The sequence below is a fragment of the Sturnira hondurensis genome, unplaced genomic scaffold (assembly GCF_014824575.4).
Source record: "Sturnira hondurensis isolate 20B ecotype Veracruz unplaced genomic scaffold, ASM1482457v3 Scaffold0015659, whole genome shotgun sequence".
Taxonomy (NCBI): Eukaryota; Metazoa; Chordata; class Mammalia; order Chiroptera; family Phyllostomidae; genus Sturnira; species Sturnira hondurensis.
Genome location: NW_028088290.1, coordinates 2,112,811 through 2,131,088, shown reverse-complemented (window position 1 = coordinate 2,131,088; position 18,278 = coordinate 2,112,811). Strand labels below are relative to the sequence as shown.

Below are 18,278 nucleotides of genomic sequence, written 5' to 3'. Positions count from 1 at the left end.
GCCACAGGTTGGACACCCTTGCGAGTGTAGAAGATGATAAGCACATAATACTGATTTTAAATACATATTTGTTGGTAGATATGGGGCAGAGACCATGTATAGTATTTTGATGTCAATAAAACTTTGGAAATTAGGTTTTCCCCTCAGCCTTCACCCACAATATTCCATGTAACCTGAAACAGAAAAGTTCTTTCACTTTAAAGAAGTGGGGTTAACTGTGAAAGTAGATTGTTTTAAGATTTATTACATTACTGAGGGAAAAGAAAAAGAATTGACATTTCCCAAGAACCTACTGTGGGCCAGATCCCATTCTGAATTCTCTCCACTGTTTGCCAAAGCCCTGTGAGCTGAGTGTCATTATCTGCATTTGATAAGTAAGACAAATAAGGTTCAGAAAGTTGCAATAATTGCCCAAGCTCACTGAGCTGGTAAGGGTAGGGACCAGGATTTGAAGCTCATCTATCCAGTTCTAAGTCCTTTGCACACTCATCCTGTTTCCTCCCTAAACTTAGGCTGAGACTTACCATCTATGTTTGGGGCTGCATCAGAGGCCTTGTCATAGACCACACCATGGGGCAAAATACTGTAGACCTTATCAGCCTTGTTGGCAAAGGTCACTAACAGAGTATCACCCACCTCTGCCCTGATGACTGGGCCTGAAAAACATCAAGAAGAGAGAGAAGAGGATGAAAATAGAGAGACATAAATATGGGCAAGAGAAGAAGTCATTCTAAGTAGATGTAGATGCCTGGTTAAACATCTCCCCTCCCACATTCAAAACATGCCGATGGTTTTACCCTACCAAGAATTCCAAGGTGGGCTTCTGCCTCAGAGAGTTTCTTTTTTTGAGTAAAAGTTTCATCGACATACTCTATATACTGAGCTTTCCAGTATTTTCCTCCTATTCTGTTGTTCCCTTGTGTGAAGTAGAGCTCAGAGTCACTGTGGAAAGAATAGAAACCTGACTGAGAAAGCATCTCTGCACATCCACCAACTGCCTTAATTATGAAGCTTGGTTTTATAACCTTTAGCCCACTCTCCCACTCATCTCCCAAGAAAAGACAATACAGGCTCCCACAAAATTCCCAGGAAGAGTCAACCAGCCTTAAAAGTCATCAGAAGCTTGGTAATGTGCAAGCTCATTTCTCTCTTAGTTATTGCACTTTCTTCCCCAGCAGGCACAGGTCAACTCCTTACTTACCAGGACTGGAGTCCCAGAATGTAGTCCTACCATGTAACAAAGAGCTAACTGATTTCTCTGAAGAATACACATCCCTCTATCTCTTGCTGATGTCATTATGAATGGTCTCTGCATTTACTAAGCTCTTCGATACTGGCATGATTAAGGAATGAACTGTCTAGTTAACCAGATAGTTTAGTTAATAAGGAATTATCATATTGACTGTATGCATGAAAACTGAATTTCAAAGTTGTGAACTATGATACTATAAATTCTGACTAGTACGAACTCTATATTATCTTATTTCTGTCAGTGGTTTCTTTACGCAGGCTGTCTATTATCCTCTTACCTTGTTCGTTCTTTCTGTGTAACCTTTGAATGCACCCTTCCTTTTCTGCACCTTTTTTTGCATTTTTTTCTTTCCTTTCTTCCCATTGCCACGACCCCAGTTCATGCCCTCATCACTTTGTGTTCAGACCATTATATGAACCTCTGCCTGCCTACTCTCTATCCTGTATTCTGTGTTGGCTCACTTAGTTTTTTTCTCGGTATATGCACTACTACAACATTAATTTCCAAAATGGCATTTTTTGTTGTCAATTACTATCTGCAAAATCTTCATTTGCTTCCAGTTGCCAACCAAATGAGACCCAAAGGACCTATGCAATGGATACCCAGTTTACTTTGCCCCACTTTTCTTTCTATTGCTCTATGCAAATGTGCATTCTTGTATGCAAATCCCCCACTTCAGTCACTCTGATCAAATCTTTCTCTCCTACATGGTCAAAGCTTTCCATTAACCCCTGAGTCTAAAATTTCCTCTCTTCACTACTGTATAAATTCTATCAAACTTCATGGCCCTGCTTAGATCCTGCTTCATCTTAAAGTGTCCCTAGCTATCTTAGTTCTTTCAGAATGCCCAGAGAACTGACTGAACAACTCACTCTTATTTGTAACTTGCAAAGTTACTTCTCTTCTGTGTATACATGTCCTTTCTCCACCTTAGGGTAGAAACTTTGTCTTCTTGCATCCCCCATGTTACTTAGTATGTTTTCCTTTCAAATACTATATTGCATATCTATTGAATATAGCTTAATATTTCAGATTTTGAAAGGTGCTTATATTCTAGAAGGCTTCTAAAACATAATTTCAATGCTAATTCCCATTCTGCTTGTGGAGAAATACTGGTGGATAAAGAATGCTGATATCACAGTTTTTTCCATACACACAAGTTCTTTAAATAAGAATGAAGTGCACCAATTTGGTTGGAAGAACAAATGAATGAGATTTACAATGAAAGAAACAAAGGGTATCTTATTCATCACAAACAGAATTTTAGAAACATTTCCTCAAACATAAAAAGGATTAGAAGGTAATAACGATACTTTTTGGTATCACATTGTACCTTTTTAAATGCTTTCACAGACATTATTGCACATGATTCTACAATAAGAATTCATGGGAGTCCAAAACCACTTACTGAATTGTTAGATTCCATTTTTTAAATACTATGTGTGAGGAGAGAAAACAATTAACTATGAGTCAAGAGTCAGGGGAGGCTTCATTTAAGAGGTGACATTAGTGTTAGATTTTGAAGAAGGATGGCATTTTACTGTATAGGGAAGAAAAGAAATTGTGGGCAAGGGGCCATAACTTACATGAGGCTGACCTTGAACCAAAAAGGGTAATCTTCCTTGGCCAGTTCATCTCCATTGAAAGAGAGTACTGTCTCATTCCTTTTTCAAAACTGTCTGTTCCATATGTACAAAGGCCTTGTTTTGTTCTCTGTCAGCTTAGTATTGCTCATGGCACTTGGCACTGTAGTTTGCATATATTAGGTGCTCAAAAATGTTTGATGGATGAATGAATGAATATAGTGTTTCAATTTAGCCAGCAAACCACGAAGCAATAAATAGTCTGCCAATTCTCAGCAGTGTATCCAGGGCTCAGAATGCCTTAAGTGGGGTCATTATGTCAACTATGCAGTGTGTGCTCATAAGAGAAGTGCCCGGAATATGAATGAGATCACAGGGAAAAGCCTAACAGACACCGCTTTTAGGAGAGGCTTAGAGCATCATCAAAAGGAACTTACCTGCCAGAGGCATTTAGGGGAAGACCATTGAATTTGTTGTAGCCTTGAGGAGCATAATCCCAAAGAATTTTTTCAGCTGCTATAAAGTAGTGCCTCTGTTGACCCTTCATCTTGGGATGAGAAATGCTGTTTTTGCAGTTACCAACATTGTACTGCCCCAGCATACCAGCTGCAGACCAGAGGAAAGCCAAAGTGCAAATATAAATGCACACAAAAGCCAAGGTACAAATGCATACAAAAAATCATACAGGAAAAGGCTGACAGATTTGACTTCATAAATGTTTAAAACTTTTGAGAACATTATGGTAAGTGAAATAAGCCACTCAAAATTAAAAAAAAAAAAACAATTGCCATAGGATTTCATTCATATGTGGAATCTAATGAACAAACTGAACTAACAAGCAAAATAGAGACAGATTAATAGATAGAGAGAAGACTGACAGCTCCAGGGGGGTAGAATGGGGATGGGGGTAGGGGGTGGAGGGACCCAGCAAAAATTTTAGAAAGAGAAGAACTAATGGACACAGAGAACAGTGTGGTGATTGTGGGGGCAGGAGGGTAGGCGGTGGTAGAAGAGGGCATAGGGGAGACAAATGGTAATGGGAAAAATACAATAAAAATTAAATAAATAAATAGAAAAAACTTCTGTACAAAAAAACAAGACCATAAACAAAGTTAAAAGGATAAATTGTAAGATTTTGTTCTTCTTTATTGCTGCATTATATATCTATATCTATATCTATATCTATATCTATATCTATATCTATATCTATATCTATCTATATATATATAATCACATAGATAGACCTAGAGGATATTATGCTAAGTGAAATAAGTCAGAGAAAGATGAATAGCATGTGATTGCACTTATTTGTGGACTCTGAAAAAGCAAAACAAATAAAACAAAACAAAAATAGGCTTAGAGAAACAGTCACTAAAGGGATGGTTACCAGGAGAAGGGGGTTGGGGAATGGGTGAAAATGTTAAGGGGAATAATGTAGTCAACAATATTGTGATAAATTTTCATGGTGACAGATAATTACTAGAATTAATGGAGTGACCACATTATATGGCATTAAAGTGTTATGGGCATCTAGGTTGCTTCCAGCTCGTGGCTATTGTAAATTGTGCTGCTATGAACATTGGGGTGCATAGGTTCTTTTGGATTGATGTTTCAGGGTTCTTAGGATATACTCCTAATAGTGGAATTGTTGGGTCAAAAGGCACGTTCATTTTTAGTTTTCTTAGAAAATTCCATGGTGTTTTCCATAATGGTTTTACCAGTCTGCAATCCCACCAACAGTGAACTAGGGTCCCCTTTTCCTCACAACCTCTCCAGCACTTGCTTGTTTCTTTGTTTATGATAGCCATTCTCACCGGTGTGAAGTGGTATCTCATTGTGGTTTTAATTTGCATCTGTCTGATAGCTAGTGATACTGAGCATCTTTTCATATGTCTCTGGATCCTCTATATGTCCTCCTTGGAGAAGTGTCTGTTCAAGTCCTTTGCCCATTTTTTAATTGGGTTGTTTGTCTTCTTAGAGTGGAGTCATGTGAGCTCTTGATATATTTTGGAGATCAAACCTTTGTCTGAGGTATCATTGGCAAATATGTTTTCCCATATGGTTGGCTCTCTTTATTTTAATACTGTTTTCTTTAGCCATTCAGAAGCTTTTAATTTTGATGAGATCCCATTTGTTTATTCTTTCCTTTATAGTCCTTGCTCTAGGGGACGTATCAGTAAAAATTTTGCTGCGTGGAATATCTGAGATTTTCCTGCCAATATTCTCCTCCAGGGCTTTAATGGTTTCACAGCTTATATTTAAGTCTTTCATCCACCTTGAATTAATTCTGATATACTAATAAGTGGAAAAAGGAAGCAAGAGGGCAGTATTTTATAAATAACATATGCTTTTAGTATAAAGGTCTGGAAAATAGTGATGAAGGACATTCATCAAATTGTAACACCATTATCTTTAGATGGGATTACTGATTTTTAAAATTGAATTATATGTATTTTCTAATTTTTCACATTAATTTTTTCTGGACGTATGGACAATTTAGATAATCTTGTACTTTACTAGTGTACAAACACCAGTTCGTGTCCACAATTAGTAGCCAAGCTTAGCAATCTTAGTAGTGTCAGTTTGCTGCTAATGCTAGCTTAACATCATGAGACCTTTAAGAGTAATGATCTTGTGTTGAGAACCCCTAAGATCTGTCTTCATAGGAAGTTTCAAGTACACACTATGGTACTGTTGAAGGCAGTCACCAAGCTGTGTATAAGAACTCCAGAACTCATTCATCTTACATCACTGAAACTTTGTACTCCTTCAGATCTCAAGGGTTCTCAACACACACACAAAAGGTAACTATGGGAGGTGATGATTATATTAATTAGCTTGAGTGTGGTGATCAGTTCACATTGTATGCATTCAAAACATCCATTTGCATACCTTAAATAGCTAAAATTCCTATATGTTGATTATATATCCATAAAGCTGGGGGTGCAGGAAGGAGGGCACTGAAAACTTACCTTGTTCATCTTTGTCTTCCCTCAACAGTATCTGGTACATACTAACTGATCAATCCAGCATCTGCTGAGTTTAATTGGAATAACCCAGCTGACAAGTGCAGAGACTGACTGCTTAAAGTTGAAGGGAACAAGAATGTGTTATGAAAGCAGCTCTGAAGGGTTGTATCCCTGTACTGTTACTGACCAGCTAGCATCCAAATTTATTTACTTTTTTCAAATATATTTTATTGATTATGCTATTACAGTTGTTCCATTTTTCCCTCTCTTTATTCCCCTCTGCTCTGTACCCCCTTCCCACCAGCATTCCCCCTCCTTAGTTCATGTCCATGGGTCATATATATAAGTTCATTGGCCTCTCCATTCCCATACTATTGTAATCTCCCTCTATCTATTTTATGCCTCCCATTTATGCTTCTTATTCCATGTACCTTTTCTCCCATTTTCCCCTCTGCCCTCTCCCACTGATAAACCTCCATGTGATCTCCATTTTTGTGAATCTCTTCCTGTTCTAGTTGTTTGCTTAGTTTGTTTTTGTTTTTGTTTTTGTTTAGGTTCAGTTGTTGATAGTTGTGGATTTGATGTCATTCTACTGTTTGTATTTTTTATCTTCTTTGCCTTAGATAAGTCCCATAAACATTTCATATAATAAGGGCTTGGTGATGATGAACTCTTTTAATTTGACCTTCTCTGGGAAGCACTTTATCTGCCCTTCCATTCTAAATGATAGCTTTGCTAGGTAGAGTAATTGTATGTAGGTCCTTGTCCTTCATGACTTTGAATAGTTTCCAACCCCTTCTTGCCTGTAACACTTCTTTTGAGAAATCAGCTGATAGTCTTATGGGAACCTCTTTTGTAGGTAACTGTCTCCTTTTCTCTTGCTGCTTTTAAGATTCTCTCCTTATCTTTAACCTTGGGTAATGTAATTATGATGTTCCTTGGTGTGAGCTTCCTTGGGTCCAACTTCTGTCGGACTCTCTGAGCTTCCTGGACTGCCTGGAAATCTATTTCCTTTGCCAGATTGGGGAAGTTCTCTTTTATTATTTGTTCAGATAAGTTTTCAATTTCTTGTTGTTCCCCTTTTCCTTCTGGCACCCCTATGATTTGGATGTTGGAACATTTAAAGTTGTCCCAGAGGTTCCTAAGCCTTTCTTCATTTTTTTTTTTTGAATTCTTGTTTCTTCATTCTGTTCTGGTTGAATGTTTATTTCTTCCTTCTGCTCCAAAGCGTTGATTTGAGTCCTAGTTTCCTTCTCTTCACTGTTGGTTCCCTGTACATTTCTCTTCATTTCACTTTTCATAGCCTTCGCTTTTTTCTCTATTTTGAGACCATACTCAACCATTTCTGTGAACATTCTGATTATCAGTGTTTTGAACTCTGCATCTGATAGGTTGGCTAACTCTTCATTGTTCAGTTGTATTTTTTGCTGGAGCTTTGATCGGCTCTTTCATTTGGGCCACATTTTTTTTTTGTCTCAGCATGCCTATTATATAGTAAGGCACTTGTGTTATGTGCCTTAGGTACTGTTCAGGGTGGGGCAACCTCCTGCCTGCACTGTGGCACTGTATATGGGGGAGGGGCCCAAGGAGGAACAATATTGCTTGTTCAGCTCTCTGCCAGCTTTCAGTCACTTCCCCTCCTACCCACAAACAAGTTGGGCTCTTCTGGTGTTGATTCCCAGGTGGGTGGGCTTGTGTACATTCTAGGACCCTGTGGTCTCTCCTATGAACTCTCCTGTGAGGCTGGGAGTTTTTCCTCCCATGGCCACAACCCCAACAGATTTTTTTTAGTCAGAGGTTTTGAGGCTTTATTTCCCTGCGCTATAACCCTGGATTGCATGGTCTTTTTTCCTCCCCAGATGTTCCTCTCGGTTTATCTGCATGCAAATGTAAGACTGCCTGCTCCCCCAGCTGCCACCTCACCTGCCTCAGTCCTCCAGCCACCACCTTGCTCTGAGTCCTCTCTGCCCAGCTGTCCAACTCTGCCCCTCCTACCAGTCAGGTTGAATGTTTCTTCTTTAAGTATTTGGTTGTTGGACTTTCATATAGTTCGATTTTCTGTCAGTTCTGGTTGTTTTTGTTTAAATTTGTTGTTGTCCTTCTTTTGGTTGTGTGAGGAGGCAAAGTGTATCTACCTACGCCTCTGTCTTGGCTGGAAGTTGTTAGTATACAAATTTAATCATACATTATTTCTTCTATGCCTATCCCATTGACACATTTTCATCTTCTGATCTTGCTTTTACCATCTAAGTCCAGACCTTTTTTATATGCCATAACTCTAATTTGGTTAATGCTTTTTAACTAGTATCTAGTAGTCAAAATTTCTCCATTGAAACCTTTTTGCACACAAATATTTTTCTTCCTAAATCAATGCTCTAATTATGTCATTAGTGCACCTAAGGATTCAGAAGGATTCATTATTGCCTTCTGGACACAGTTCCACCTTACCCTTGCCATTCAAAGCTGCTCCCACTGGGACCAAACTGCCTTTCTAGATTTCTGTCTCATCACTCCTCTGGCATGAGCATAGGGCCCATTCTTTATGGTCCCAAGGGACCAGAACCAAGTCAGTCAACATGGATTTAAGTCGAAAAAAGTTTATTGTATAACTTTAATAGACTTTTGCACCTATCACTGGATCTTGCTTCAATATATGGAAGAATATTCTAACAGAATAGCCCAGAAATGAAATGGGCTGCTGTAATTACTTAAAAAAAAAAGATGTTCCAAAGGAAATTAAAGAATTGGATAGGAGATTGGTCTGGATTATCTACAAATTCCTTTCCAACGCTAAAAATTTATTATTCTCCTTACAGTTGCTCATAGAGAATATGCTTTTGCCAGCTCATATTGCTGCCTTTACCTGGAATGCCTTTCTTCCCTTCTTCATATTTAATTTCTACCCATCCTTCAATGCTCAGAGTACAGGGCCAACTTTTCTGGAAGCTTCTCAGATTGCTCTAGAGAAATGACTATGGAAAAGGTCAGGCCAGTTTCCCAGCCTGCCAGGTGGCTCATGACCCAGTCAGGCAAGTTTTCCAACCAGCTGGACTGCCCATGACTCAGTTAACCCAACTCAATTGATAGCCCACGGCGTAATCGAAACTCTCTCCCACCTCCCACAGTAGACATCTGGTGCTAGCCACAATGGCAGGTGGTCAGACTGACCCTACTGTACCTGGGAACAACCCACCCTTTACCCAACTTATTGTTCCAGCTCACATCCTGAAACCCTGAGGCGCCTGCCTGGAAGACTGGAAGAAAAAGAGACTAACCCATTCCCTATCTCTCCACAAACCCCGTGATTTTTCTTTAAAAAAAAAATCCCATTCCTGCCTCCCCTCTAGGCTGCAGTCCACCCATAAGCGCAGCATCAAATAAAGGCACTTGGATCAGATCATCTGGTTCCTTTCACCTCTATTTCTCACACATTTCTACCAATTATGGGACCAAAAGAACGTTTATCATTCTGCCTCAAATGTTAGTCACTTTTGTAAGCATCTCACTATGTCTAACTTCTAGACAGTAGGTTCTTTGAAGGCCTTATCATTTCTTTCGGTCACTTCTCACCTGGTTCATAGGGAGGGGATCAATAAATATCTGTTGATAGGATGCCAAATAATCATTGTATATTTTCTTATATAGTGAACATTTGATTAAATATAGCACAAACAATAGCCTATCTGACAGCGGGCACTGAATGAGCACCATTGACCATGTGATTTAATTGTTCCATTCTGAGATTCTTACACTGGTCTTTGTCTTTTTACCTTGTAGGTGATCACTGACTTGGCAGGTTATCATCCACTTCCCAGGATTCTCAGCTATCATTTCTGTTGTCAGGAAGGTGGCTGGGAACAGGTTGACGACATCAGTCCGATGCCCTCGGCTGATAAAGGTGTTACCATAAAAATAGATGGAATGGATGTCTATCTCATTTCCCATCCCAAATAGGTGCCAGGACACGGATTCGCCAACACACATATCAGGCTCAGGGAAATTTCCAAAGAGGTATCCATTGAGGGCTGAAAAACAGAAGCACACTAGAGGAACAGACTCCCCTGTAGAGGTGAGCAGAACCAGGAGCCTTGGTGAAAATCAGGGCAGGTCATTCATTGTAATGACTTTGTGCAGGAAACCTCCTTTTATAAAATACAGTCCCAGAGAGAAAAATACTCTATTAAAGAGACACTCTGCACACATAAAGACAGCCTTGGGATTGTTATGTGGGCACAATGAGATCAGGAGTCAACAGTGCTGCTCATACTTCTGGGAGTGGCCAGCCACCTCTGTTCCCAATACTTCATTTGCACATCTGCCTTCCCCACTGACTGTTCCTTGCAATCAGAAACCTGGTCTTACTTAACAGCTATTAGGACCTAGCAAAAAATCTGATACACAGTACTACTTAATTTACATGACAAAAGAACGCAACACCAAGATGAAAAGAAAAGGCACTGATTACAAGGGACTTACGGCACATAGTGAATACTCAATAAATGTTGATTTAAAAGAATGTTTGGGAAACATAAATTCACAAGTGTGTATTAAACTCCATGCTTAGTATAGTTCTTGAAATTTAGCAGCCACTTAGAAAATGTTTCCCAGATAAAGCAAGAGGCTGCAAATCACAGGATTGCTAAAGGATGATGATTCATTCTCCTTTCTTCAGTCAGTCTAAAGCCCCTCCACCCACTAGGGTCACCTCCTGATTCTTTCTCAATTATAACACTAATGCTTCCACTTTCTGTACCATAGCTTTTTCATACCCAACTTAACTTACATCTATTGCCATGTCCCGTCTCAGATTGTTTCAGGTTCTGACATGTAGTGTGTTTCATATTACTTCCTAATCATTGTCATCACTCAGTGGAAAATCTTGGAAAAGTAGGCCGGGCATTCCTGTGTTTTTGCACCTCTCATTGTACCACATATGCAGTGGCAGTTGGTATGTATCTGCTGACACGGGAGACACTCACCATGCATTTTGTTACTCCTCTGAAAAGCAGCATCTTCTTTGTCAACTGAATTGGGGTCAGTGCAGAAATGTTTGATATTTTCATCGAGGTACCAGCTTTGATTCTCATCCACCAGAGTAAACATTATAATGAACTCTTGGTCCACATCAGCCCTTGTCCCTGAATATTTATTCAGGACACCTGTCAAACACATTCAAGAGAAAAGAGAAAAAGTTCAAAGTGAATTAAATCAAGATGAATTTTTCTTCCTGTCAAAGGTGTTGCAGAAGTGTAGTCTGCCAAAGGCCTAAACATACAAGAGTAGCCCACACCTTAAAAGCAGCAAAGGGCTTTAACAGAAATGACAGAACTGTAGAAGAGAAAAGTCATAAGACAAAAATCTTCACACCTGAAGACCTAGAAATCTGCCTGTTCCGGAAGGACGTCAACTTTATTGATATGGCACAGACACACCAAATCACTTAATAGAGAATAAAATAGCAATGTGATTATGTGAGCAAAATAATGAAGCAAAAGCATTCCTGGTCATTCCTTTTTCACTTTCCTATGTGTACTGTCAGTGTGATGTTGACAGCTAGTAATATGGAATGTCCCCATTTATTTTAAAAGTATATCCATTTCAGAAGCCTATGATGGTCCTTAGACGTCTGAATTATGGTTCCTGATATGGTGTCAGATTGATCTTCTCTGTTAGAAGAATTTCTCTGTCTTACAGAAAACTTAGAAGAAGAGGCACATTCTATATGAAGCAAAGGAGGTAAACAAGACTGAAAATTTATGTATACTTTTTAACACACCTGGGAAAAGCTTCCTTGTTGGGGGGATTACCTCCTTACCATTCTTGCACACCAACAGGGGGCCAATTAGCCCAGAGCAGATGTCCTTAGGGGCATCAATGTGTGAGTGGTACACCCAGGTCAGGCAGTTGGCATCAGCTGAAGTGGGGGCATATTCTTCTCTCACTGGCCAGACATAGGTGTATTTTTTGCCAGGAGGAACCATGTCATCATCCTTGTTCTTCCCAGATGTTCCATCTGGGTACAGGGCTCCTTCCAAGAAAAGAGAAAACAGAGTTAAACACAGAGATCACATGCTGTAGTGGTTAGAGCCAGAGCTTTGAGATCAAACACATATGAATTAAAATTTATTTCCTGTGAAACTGAAGTAAATTACTTACATTCTCAGTTTTTTATCAATAAACCTGGAATGTTAATATGTACCTCACAAGGGTTGTAAGAACTAGATGTATATGAATGTCCAGCACTGAACCAGATGCTTAAAAAATGTTCCTAAGGCCCCCTTCTTTTTTAATATATTTTATTGATTATGCCATTACAGTTCTCCCATTTCCCCCCCTTCAATTCCCTCCACCCTGCAACCCCCTCCCCCACCATTCCTCCCCCTTTAGTTTATGTCCACGTGTCACAAGTTCTTTAGATTCTATATTTCCCGTACTATTCTTGCCCTCCCCCTATTTTCTACCTACTGTCTATGCTACTTATTCTCTGTACCTTCTCCCTCCTCCTCCTCCTCCCACTCCCCTGTGGCTAACCCTCCATGTAATCTTCATTTCTGTGGTTCTGCTCCTGATCTAGCTGTCCTCTTAGTTAGCTTTTGTTTTAAGTGTGGTTGTTAATAACTGTGAGGTTGCTGTCCTTTCACTGTTCCTATTTTTTATCTTCTTTTTCTTAGATAAGCTCCTTTAACATTTCATATAATAAGGGCTTGGTGATGATGAACTTCTCGAATATGACCTTATCTGAGAAGCACTTTATCTGCCCTTCCATTCTAAATGAAAGCTTTGCTGGATAGAGCAATCTTGGTTGTAGGTCTTTGGATTTCATGAGTTGGAATACTTCTTTCCAGCCCCTTCTTGCCTGTAAGGTCTCTTTTAAGAAATCAGCTGACAGTCTGATGGGAAGTCCTTTGTAGGTGACTGCCCCTTTATCTCTTGCTGCTTCTAGGATTCTCTCCTTCATTTTAGTCTTGGCTAATGTAATTATGATGTACCTTGGTGTGTTCCTTCTTGAGTCCAATTTCTTTGAGACTCTCTGAGCTTCCTGGACTTCCTGGAAGTCTATTTCCTTTGCCAGACTGGGGAAATTCTTCTTTATTATTTGTTCAAATAAAGTTTCTACTTGTTTCTCTTCCTCTTCCCCTTCTGGTACCCCTATAATTTGGATGTTGGAGTGTTTAAAGATGTCCTGGAGGTTCCTAAGCCTCTCCTCATTTTTGTGAATTGTTGTTTCTTCATATTTTTCTGTTTGGTCATTTTTTCCTTCCTTCTGGTCCACTCCCTTGATTTGAGTCCCAGTTTCCTTTACATCACTATTGGTTTCCTGTGCATTTCCCTTTATTTCAATTAGTTTAGCCTTCATTTGTTCCTCTAATTTGTGACTAAAACCAACCAGTTCTGTGAGCATCCTGATTACCGTTGTTTTGAACTGTGCATCTGATAGGTTGACTACTTCTTGGTCGCTTAGAGTTATTGGCTCTGGGGCTTTGAGTTCTTCTTGAGCCATGTTTTGGTCTGTTCGAACCTGTTACGTATGAGGAGCAGAGCCCTAGGTGTTCACCAGGGTGGGGCAACTCAGTCACTGGGTTGTGATGCTGTATGTGGGGGCAGGGTCAGAGAGGGACAATGGCGGTGCCTTCTGTGGCTTCTCACTGCTGGGGCCTGCTCAATCCGTCTCACTGCTTGTTCCTTCGCTGGTTTATCTGCACGCAAATGTGTGACAACAGTCAGCCTGCCACCTTGCACCCTCACTGGGTCCGCCTGTTGTTACCCCACACTTGGGATCTGCCCACAGCTGCGTGAAGGCTTGGGTTGGGGAATCTGTCCTGCCTGACCCTTCTCTGCTGCTGACTCCGCCCCTCTTACCATTCTGGCTGAATGGTTGGTTGTTGTCGGACTTCTGTATAGTTTGACTTGCTGTGTTTTGGCTGTGTTTTGGCTGTGTTTTTATTACTGAAACTTTGTTGACTTTTGCTCTGGCTGGTGTAGCTCAATGGATTGAGCGTGGGCCTGGGAACCACACGATCGTGGTTCGATTCCCAGTCAGGGTACTTTGTTGACTTTAAACTTGGTTATGAGAGGAGGCACAGTTTTCCACCTATGCCTCCATCTTGGCAGAAGTCCTAAGGCCCCCTTCTGATGGGTCTCCCATACCAGTTAGAAAGATTTCAATCCCTTCAACTTAACATCAACTCAGGAAGAAAAGGAGGAGCAGCAAAAGAAATAATGAATAGCTCTTGGACTCTTTGAGCAGATTCAGCATCTGTATAAGGTCTCATGAGAGACAGGAAGAAAGTTAAGACATTCTTCCTGCTTCCAAGGATCTTCCAGCTCTGCTGGGGAGACAAGAATATGAATGATGAAGGCACAGGTTCCCTGGAGAATAAAGCAGGGTGATGCATTAAATGTAACTTGGGGTCTACGCAAGTTAAGATTCTGCCATGGAGAAGGGTGGGGCAAATGGGCATGGTATTCCCTTTCTCTGTTTTATAATCTAAGATTGCATAAGGTTTTTCAATTAAGGAAGGTCCATGGCTAAAAAGAGTTTGAAAACCACCTGGGTAGAAGGCAGGAGACCAAAGCTGTGCAAGTTTTAATTATCAGGAGTTGCATAACAGAGGTAGGATTTGAGGGGCCTCAAAGGACTGGGGAGGAGTTGGATGGTCCTAAGAAGGCTGAAGGGTGAGGGCTGAGAGGGAGGTGGATGTGAAAACACTTCAACTTCATTCTCCATTTCTTCATTAATTCACTCAACAAACTCTGTATTGGATATCAACTACATACCAGCAAATGTGCTGGTGTAGAAGTACAAATGAGAAAAATACAATAAAAATTAATGAAATAATAACATAAAAATAAACATAAAAAAGAGAGCATATATCCAAGGCAATCTTAAAAAAATTATGGCTACAAAAAAATCTGACATTAACTTTTAAAGAAATTCTACCATGAAACATAATTTGATTTTTGGAGAAGGATACCAGGAGAAAACAACAACAGCTGAGACCCTATCGTGTGCCAAGCACAGTGTGTACTTTGTATATGTTACCTCAGTTTTGAAAGTAACCCCATATGGTATATATCACTATCCTCTTTTAGGTTACATCAAGGGAACATGGCTAGCATGTGGCTGGGCCACATTTTATCCAAATTGTGTCTGACTACCCACTACACTATGATACCTCCCCACAAATCATTGGGAATATAGTATATGGACTGTTTTTGCATATTTATTCATTTTGTTTTTACATACTTTTAAAATATGTATGTTTATATAAAACTTTCTTTTACATACTGATTTTTAACCTGAATAAAATGTGAATTATTAAAAAAATTGAACCTATATACTGTATTGTACTGAAAGGGTAAAGTCAGAGAACAAAACCTATATAAAGGAATCAGGAGATTAATTTAATTAGTAGATCCCTTCAGTATTAAGTGTAGCTCTGAATTTTCTGATTATATCTAGAACATATTATTATATCTAGGTTTAATATATATTAGGTTGATATAATTAGGTCATATTCTTTCTTTGACCAATAAAAGAGGAACTTAAGGGAGAGGAACTTTTTTGCTGGTACTAAATTCTAAGAGAATATTTTCAATCACATCATTATACACAAATTACTGAGTGATATAGTATATTATGTCTTCAAAAGTTGCAAAAATGTTTTTTTTTAAGGAAGATTTCTTTNTATTAAGTGTAGCTCTGAATTTTCTGATTATATCTAGAACATATTATTATATCTAGGTTTAATATATATTAGGTTGATATAATTAGGTCATATTCTTTCTTTGACCAATAAAAGAGGAACTTAAGGGAGAGGAACTTTTTTGCTGGTACTAAATTCTAAGAGAATATTTTTAATCACATCATTATACACAAATTACTGAGTGATATAGTATATTATGTCTTCAAAAGTTGCAAAAATGTTTTTTTTAAGGAAGATTTCTTTTTTTTTTAAGATTTTATTTATTTATATATCTTTAGAGGGGAAGGAGAGAGGGAAAGAAACATCAATGTATGGTTGCCTTTTGTGCATCCCCTGCTGGTAATTAGCCTGCAAGGAACTGGCCTGCAACCCAGGCATGTGCCCTGACTGGGAATCAAACCGCGATCGTCTGGTTCGCGGGCCCGTGCTCAATCCACTGAGCTACGCCAGCCAGGGCCCGCAAAAATGTTATTTTTAAAACAATTTCTTACTTTGTCTTTTTTTCTTATTATAATTATTTTATTTTATAATATTTATAGATTCACAGGAAGTTTAAAAAGTAGTACAAAGAAGTCCTGGGTACTGTTCACCAGTTTCCCCCAGTGGTAACATCCTAACTATAGCCAAACATGAAATTGACCTTGTTACAATCCAGTCTTATTGAGATCTTGCCAATTTATATGCATTTGTGTGTACCTAAAGTTCTATGCTACTTTATTGTGTGAAGATATGTATAACCAACCCCCTAATCAAGACAGAGCTGTTCCCTTACCACAAACTGCCTGCTGCTCTGTTGTGGACACGCCCCTCCCCTTATGTTTCCACACCTCCCACCCGGCAACCACTAACCTGTCTTCATCTCTGCAACTTTGTCATTTTGAGAATGTTATGTAAGTGGAATCATACAGAATGGAACTTCTTGAGTTTGGATTTTTTCACTCAGTATAATTTCAGATGTTTCTATTTTGGGGGGTGTAAATTAATGATTATGATTTTATATTTTATGGGGTAAAATGATATCAAAATGTCTATCTCCAGGATTTACCTAATAACTGGTGTTATTTCTGACCTATCTTGGCATTTTTGTATTACTTTCATATCTTAAGAAGTGTTAACTGTAAATGTGAATAGAATAACATTGGTTAAATATTATTAATATATTTAAATTTAATATATTTATAATTATAATATTAAATTATAGCTTATAATTTAATATTAACATATTTATATTTAAATATTTGGCGTTGGTTAAATATTAACTACTGCAGCATACTGGCATGCTTTAAGGCAAATATTTCAAGGTTGTATTTTGTCCAAACATAGTAATAGTAAGGGGTGTTTTTCATGAGCTGAAAGTGTTTCAGAGAAATTTCTTAGACAAATTAGAATAAAAACACAAGGAAGGCAAAATGTTAATTTTGCAATTATAAACTAAATTATTTATAAAATAAATCATACTAATTTTAAACTAGTATAAACTAAATTTATATTAAATTTATATTATAAACTAAATTATTATAACTGTTTCACATCTCAAAAATATAGAGCAGTTAGCAAATTCAGAATGTGTTACCTTATTCACCATCAAGAAACAAATAGTATAGAGAACATAAAAAAGCTCTCATGCCAAGCCAGGACATATGAGTGATATCTGATCATTCAGAAACTCAGAAACTCTTGCTGAGATTCTGGAAGGTCATGGTTTTCCATCTCATATGGATTCAAGGAATAGCTAGGATTCTAAAAGTGGTCCTAGAAGACTTAAAGTCCATTCTACCTACTGCTTTTGAATCAGAGACTCACAAACCTTTGGAGCTCAGTCCATGAGAGTTCTTGAATTTATGACCAATGAGCAGGGAAGAGGGAAAGATGTCACTTTTTGTTTTCTGTGGTGAGCTGTTTTCTTATATCTAGGCTTCTGTTGTTAAAACTGGATGGTAAGTGGTTAGGAAATGTACAGTTTTGTTCATTTTAGTCAGGTACACTGTTGTTACATTGGAGATTTTTCAGAGTCATTGTTAATAATATGGACAATGAATTTCAGGTAGAATTCATATTTATTTTTAATATTTGTTAGCCATCTTAAGGAGGAGGGCTAAGATAAAGACAATCTTTAGTTTTTTAAATGAAGTGTAAATTGGTACAGATGCTGGGATTGTTTCAGCAATATTTAGCACATTCGAAAATTCTTATAATCCCTGTTCTGAAACTCTACTTCTTGGAATCTATTCCTTGGATATAATCATATGTGTGCAACGGTGTTCATATAGACATGATATTCTTTGCAATATTGTTATTTTAACTAATTAGAAACAAGAAAAATGTTTACTATTTTGTAAATTTGTAAATAAGTATGGTACATGAAATTATGAAATACTATTCAACATCAAAAACAATTAAGTAGCTAAGAAGTACTGACATGGAAAAATTTTCCAAAATTATTAAGTGAAAGAAGCAAATAAAAAGTGGTGAGAGTTTAGAGGGATGCAAGGGAATTGTTACACTGGATATCATGGGCAGGGGATGGTTTATGAAGAAAATAATTATAATGTCTTGATATTTAATAGTTTGAGTTTTTAAATGAGAATGTATGGATATATTATTTGTGTAACTAAAATATTAAGGAAGCTTAATCAACAGAATATATAACACCAAACAATCATATATATATATATATATATATATATATATATATATATATCCTAATCTGATTATTTTTATTTATTTTAGAGCAAGACAAAGGGGGAGAGAAAGAAACACCAATGTA

At 38.2% G+C, this 18,278-nt stretch overlaps 1 protein-coding gene across 1 annotated transcript in view; it reads right to left on the bottom strand.

The window, feature by feature from the left end:
• Positions 1–18,278, bottom strand: part of HEPHL1 (hephaestin like 1) — a 69,528-nt gene that overhangs the window by 35,694 nt on the left and 15,556 nt on the right. The window contains exons 3-8 of the mRNA XM_037065340.1: positions 11,620–11,832; positions 10,784–10,963; positions 9,575–9,829; positions 3,273–3,441; positions 803–942; positions 525–656 (exon numbers count right to left, since the gene is read on the bottom strand). Coding sequence (XP_036921235.1) covers positions 525–656; positions 803–942; positions 3,273–3,441; positions 9,575–9,829; positions 10,784–10,963; positions 11,620–11,832 — 1,089 coding nt within the window. The remainder of the gene's footprint in view (positions 1–524; positions 657–802; positions 943–3,272; positions 3,442–9,574; positions 9,830–10,783; positions 10,964–11,619; positions 11,833–18,278) is intronic.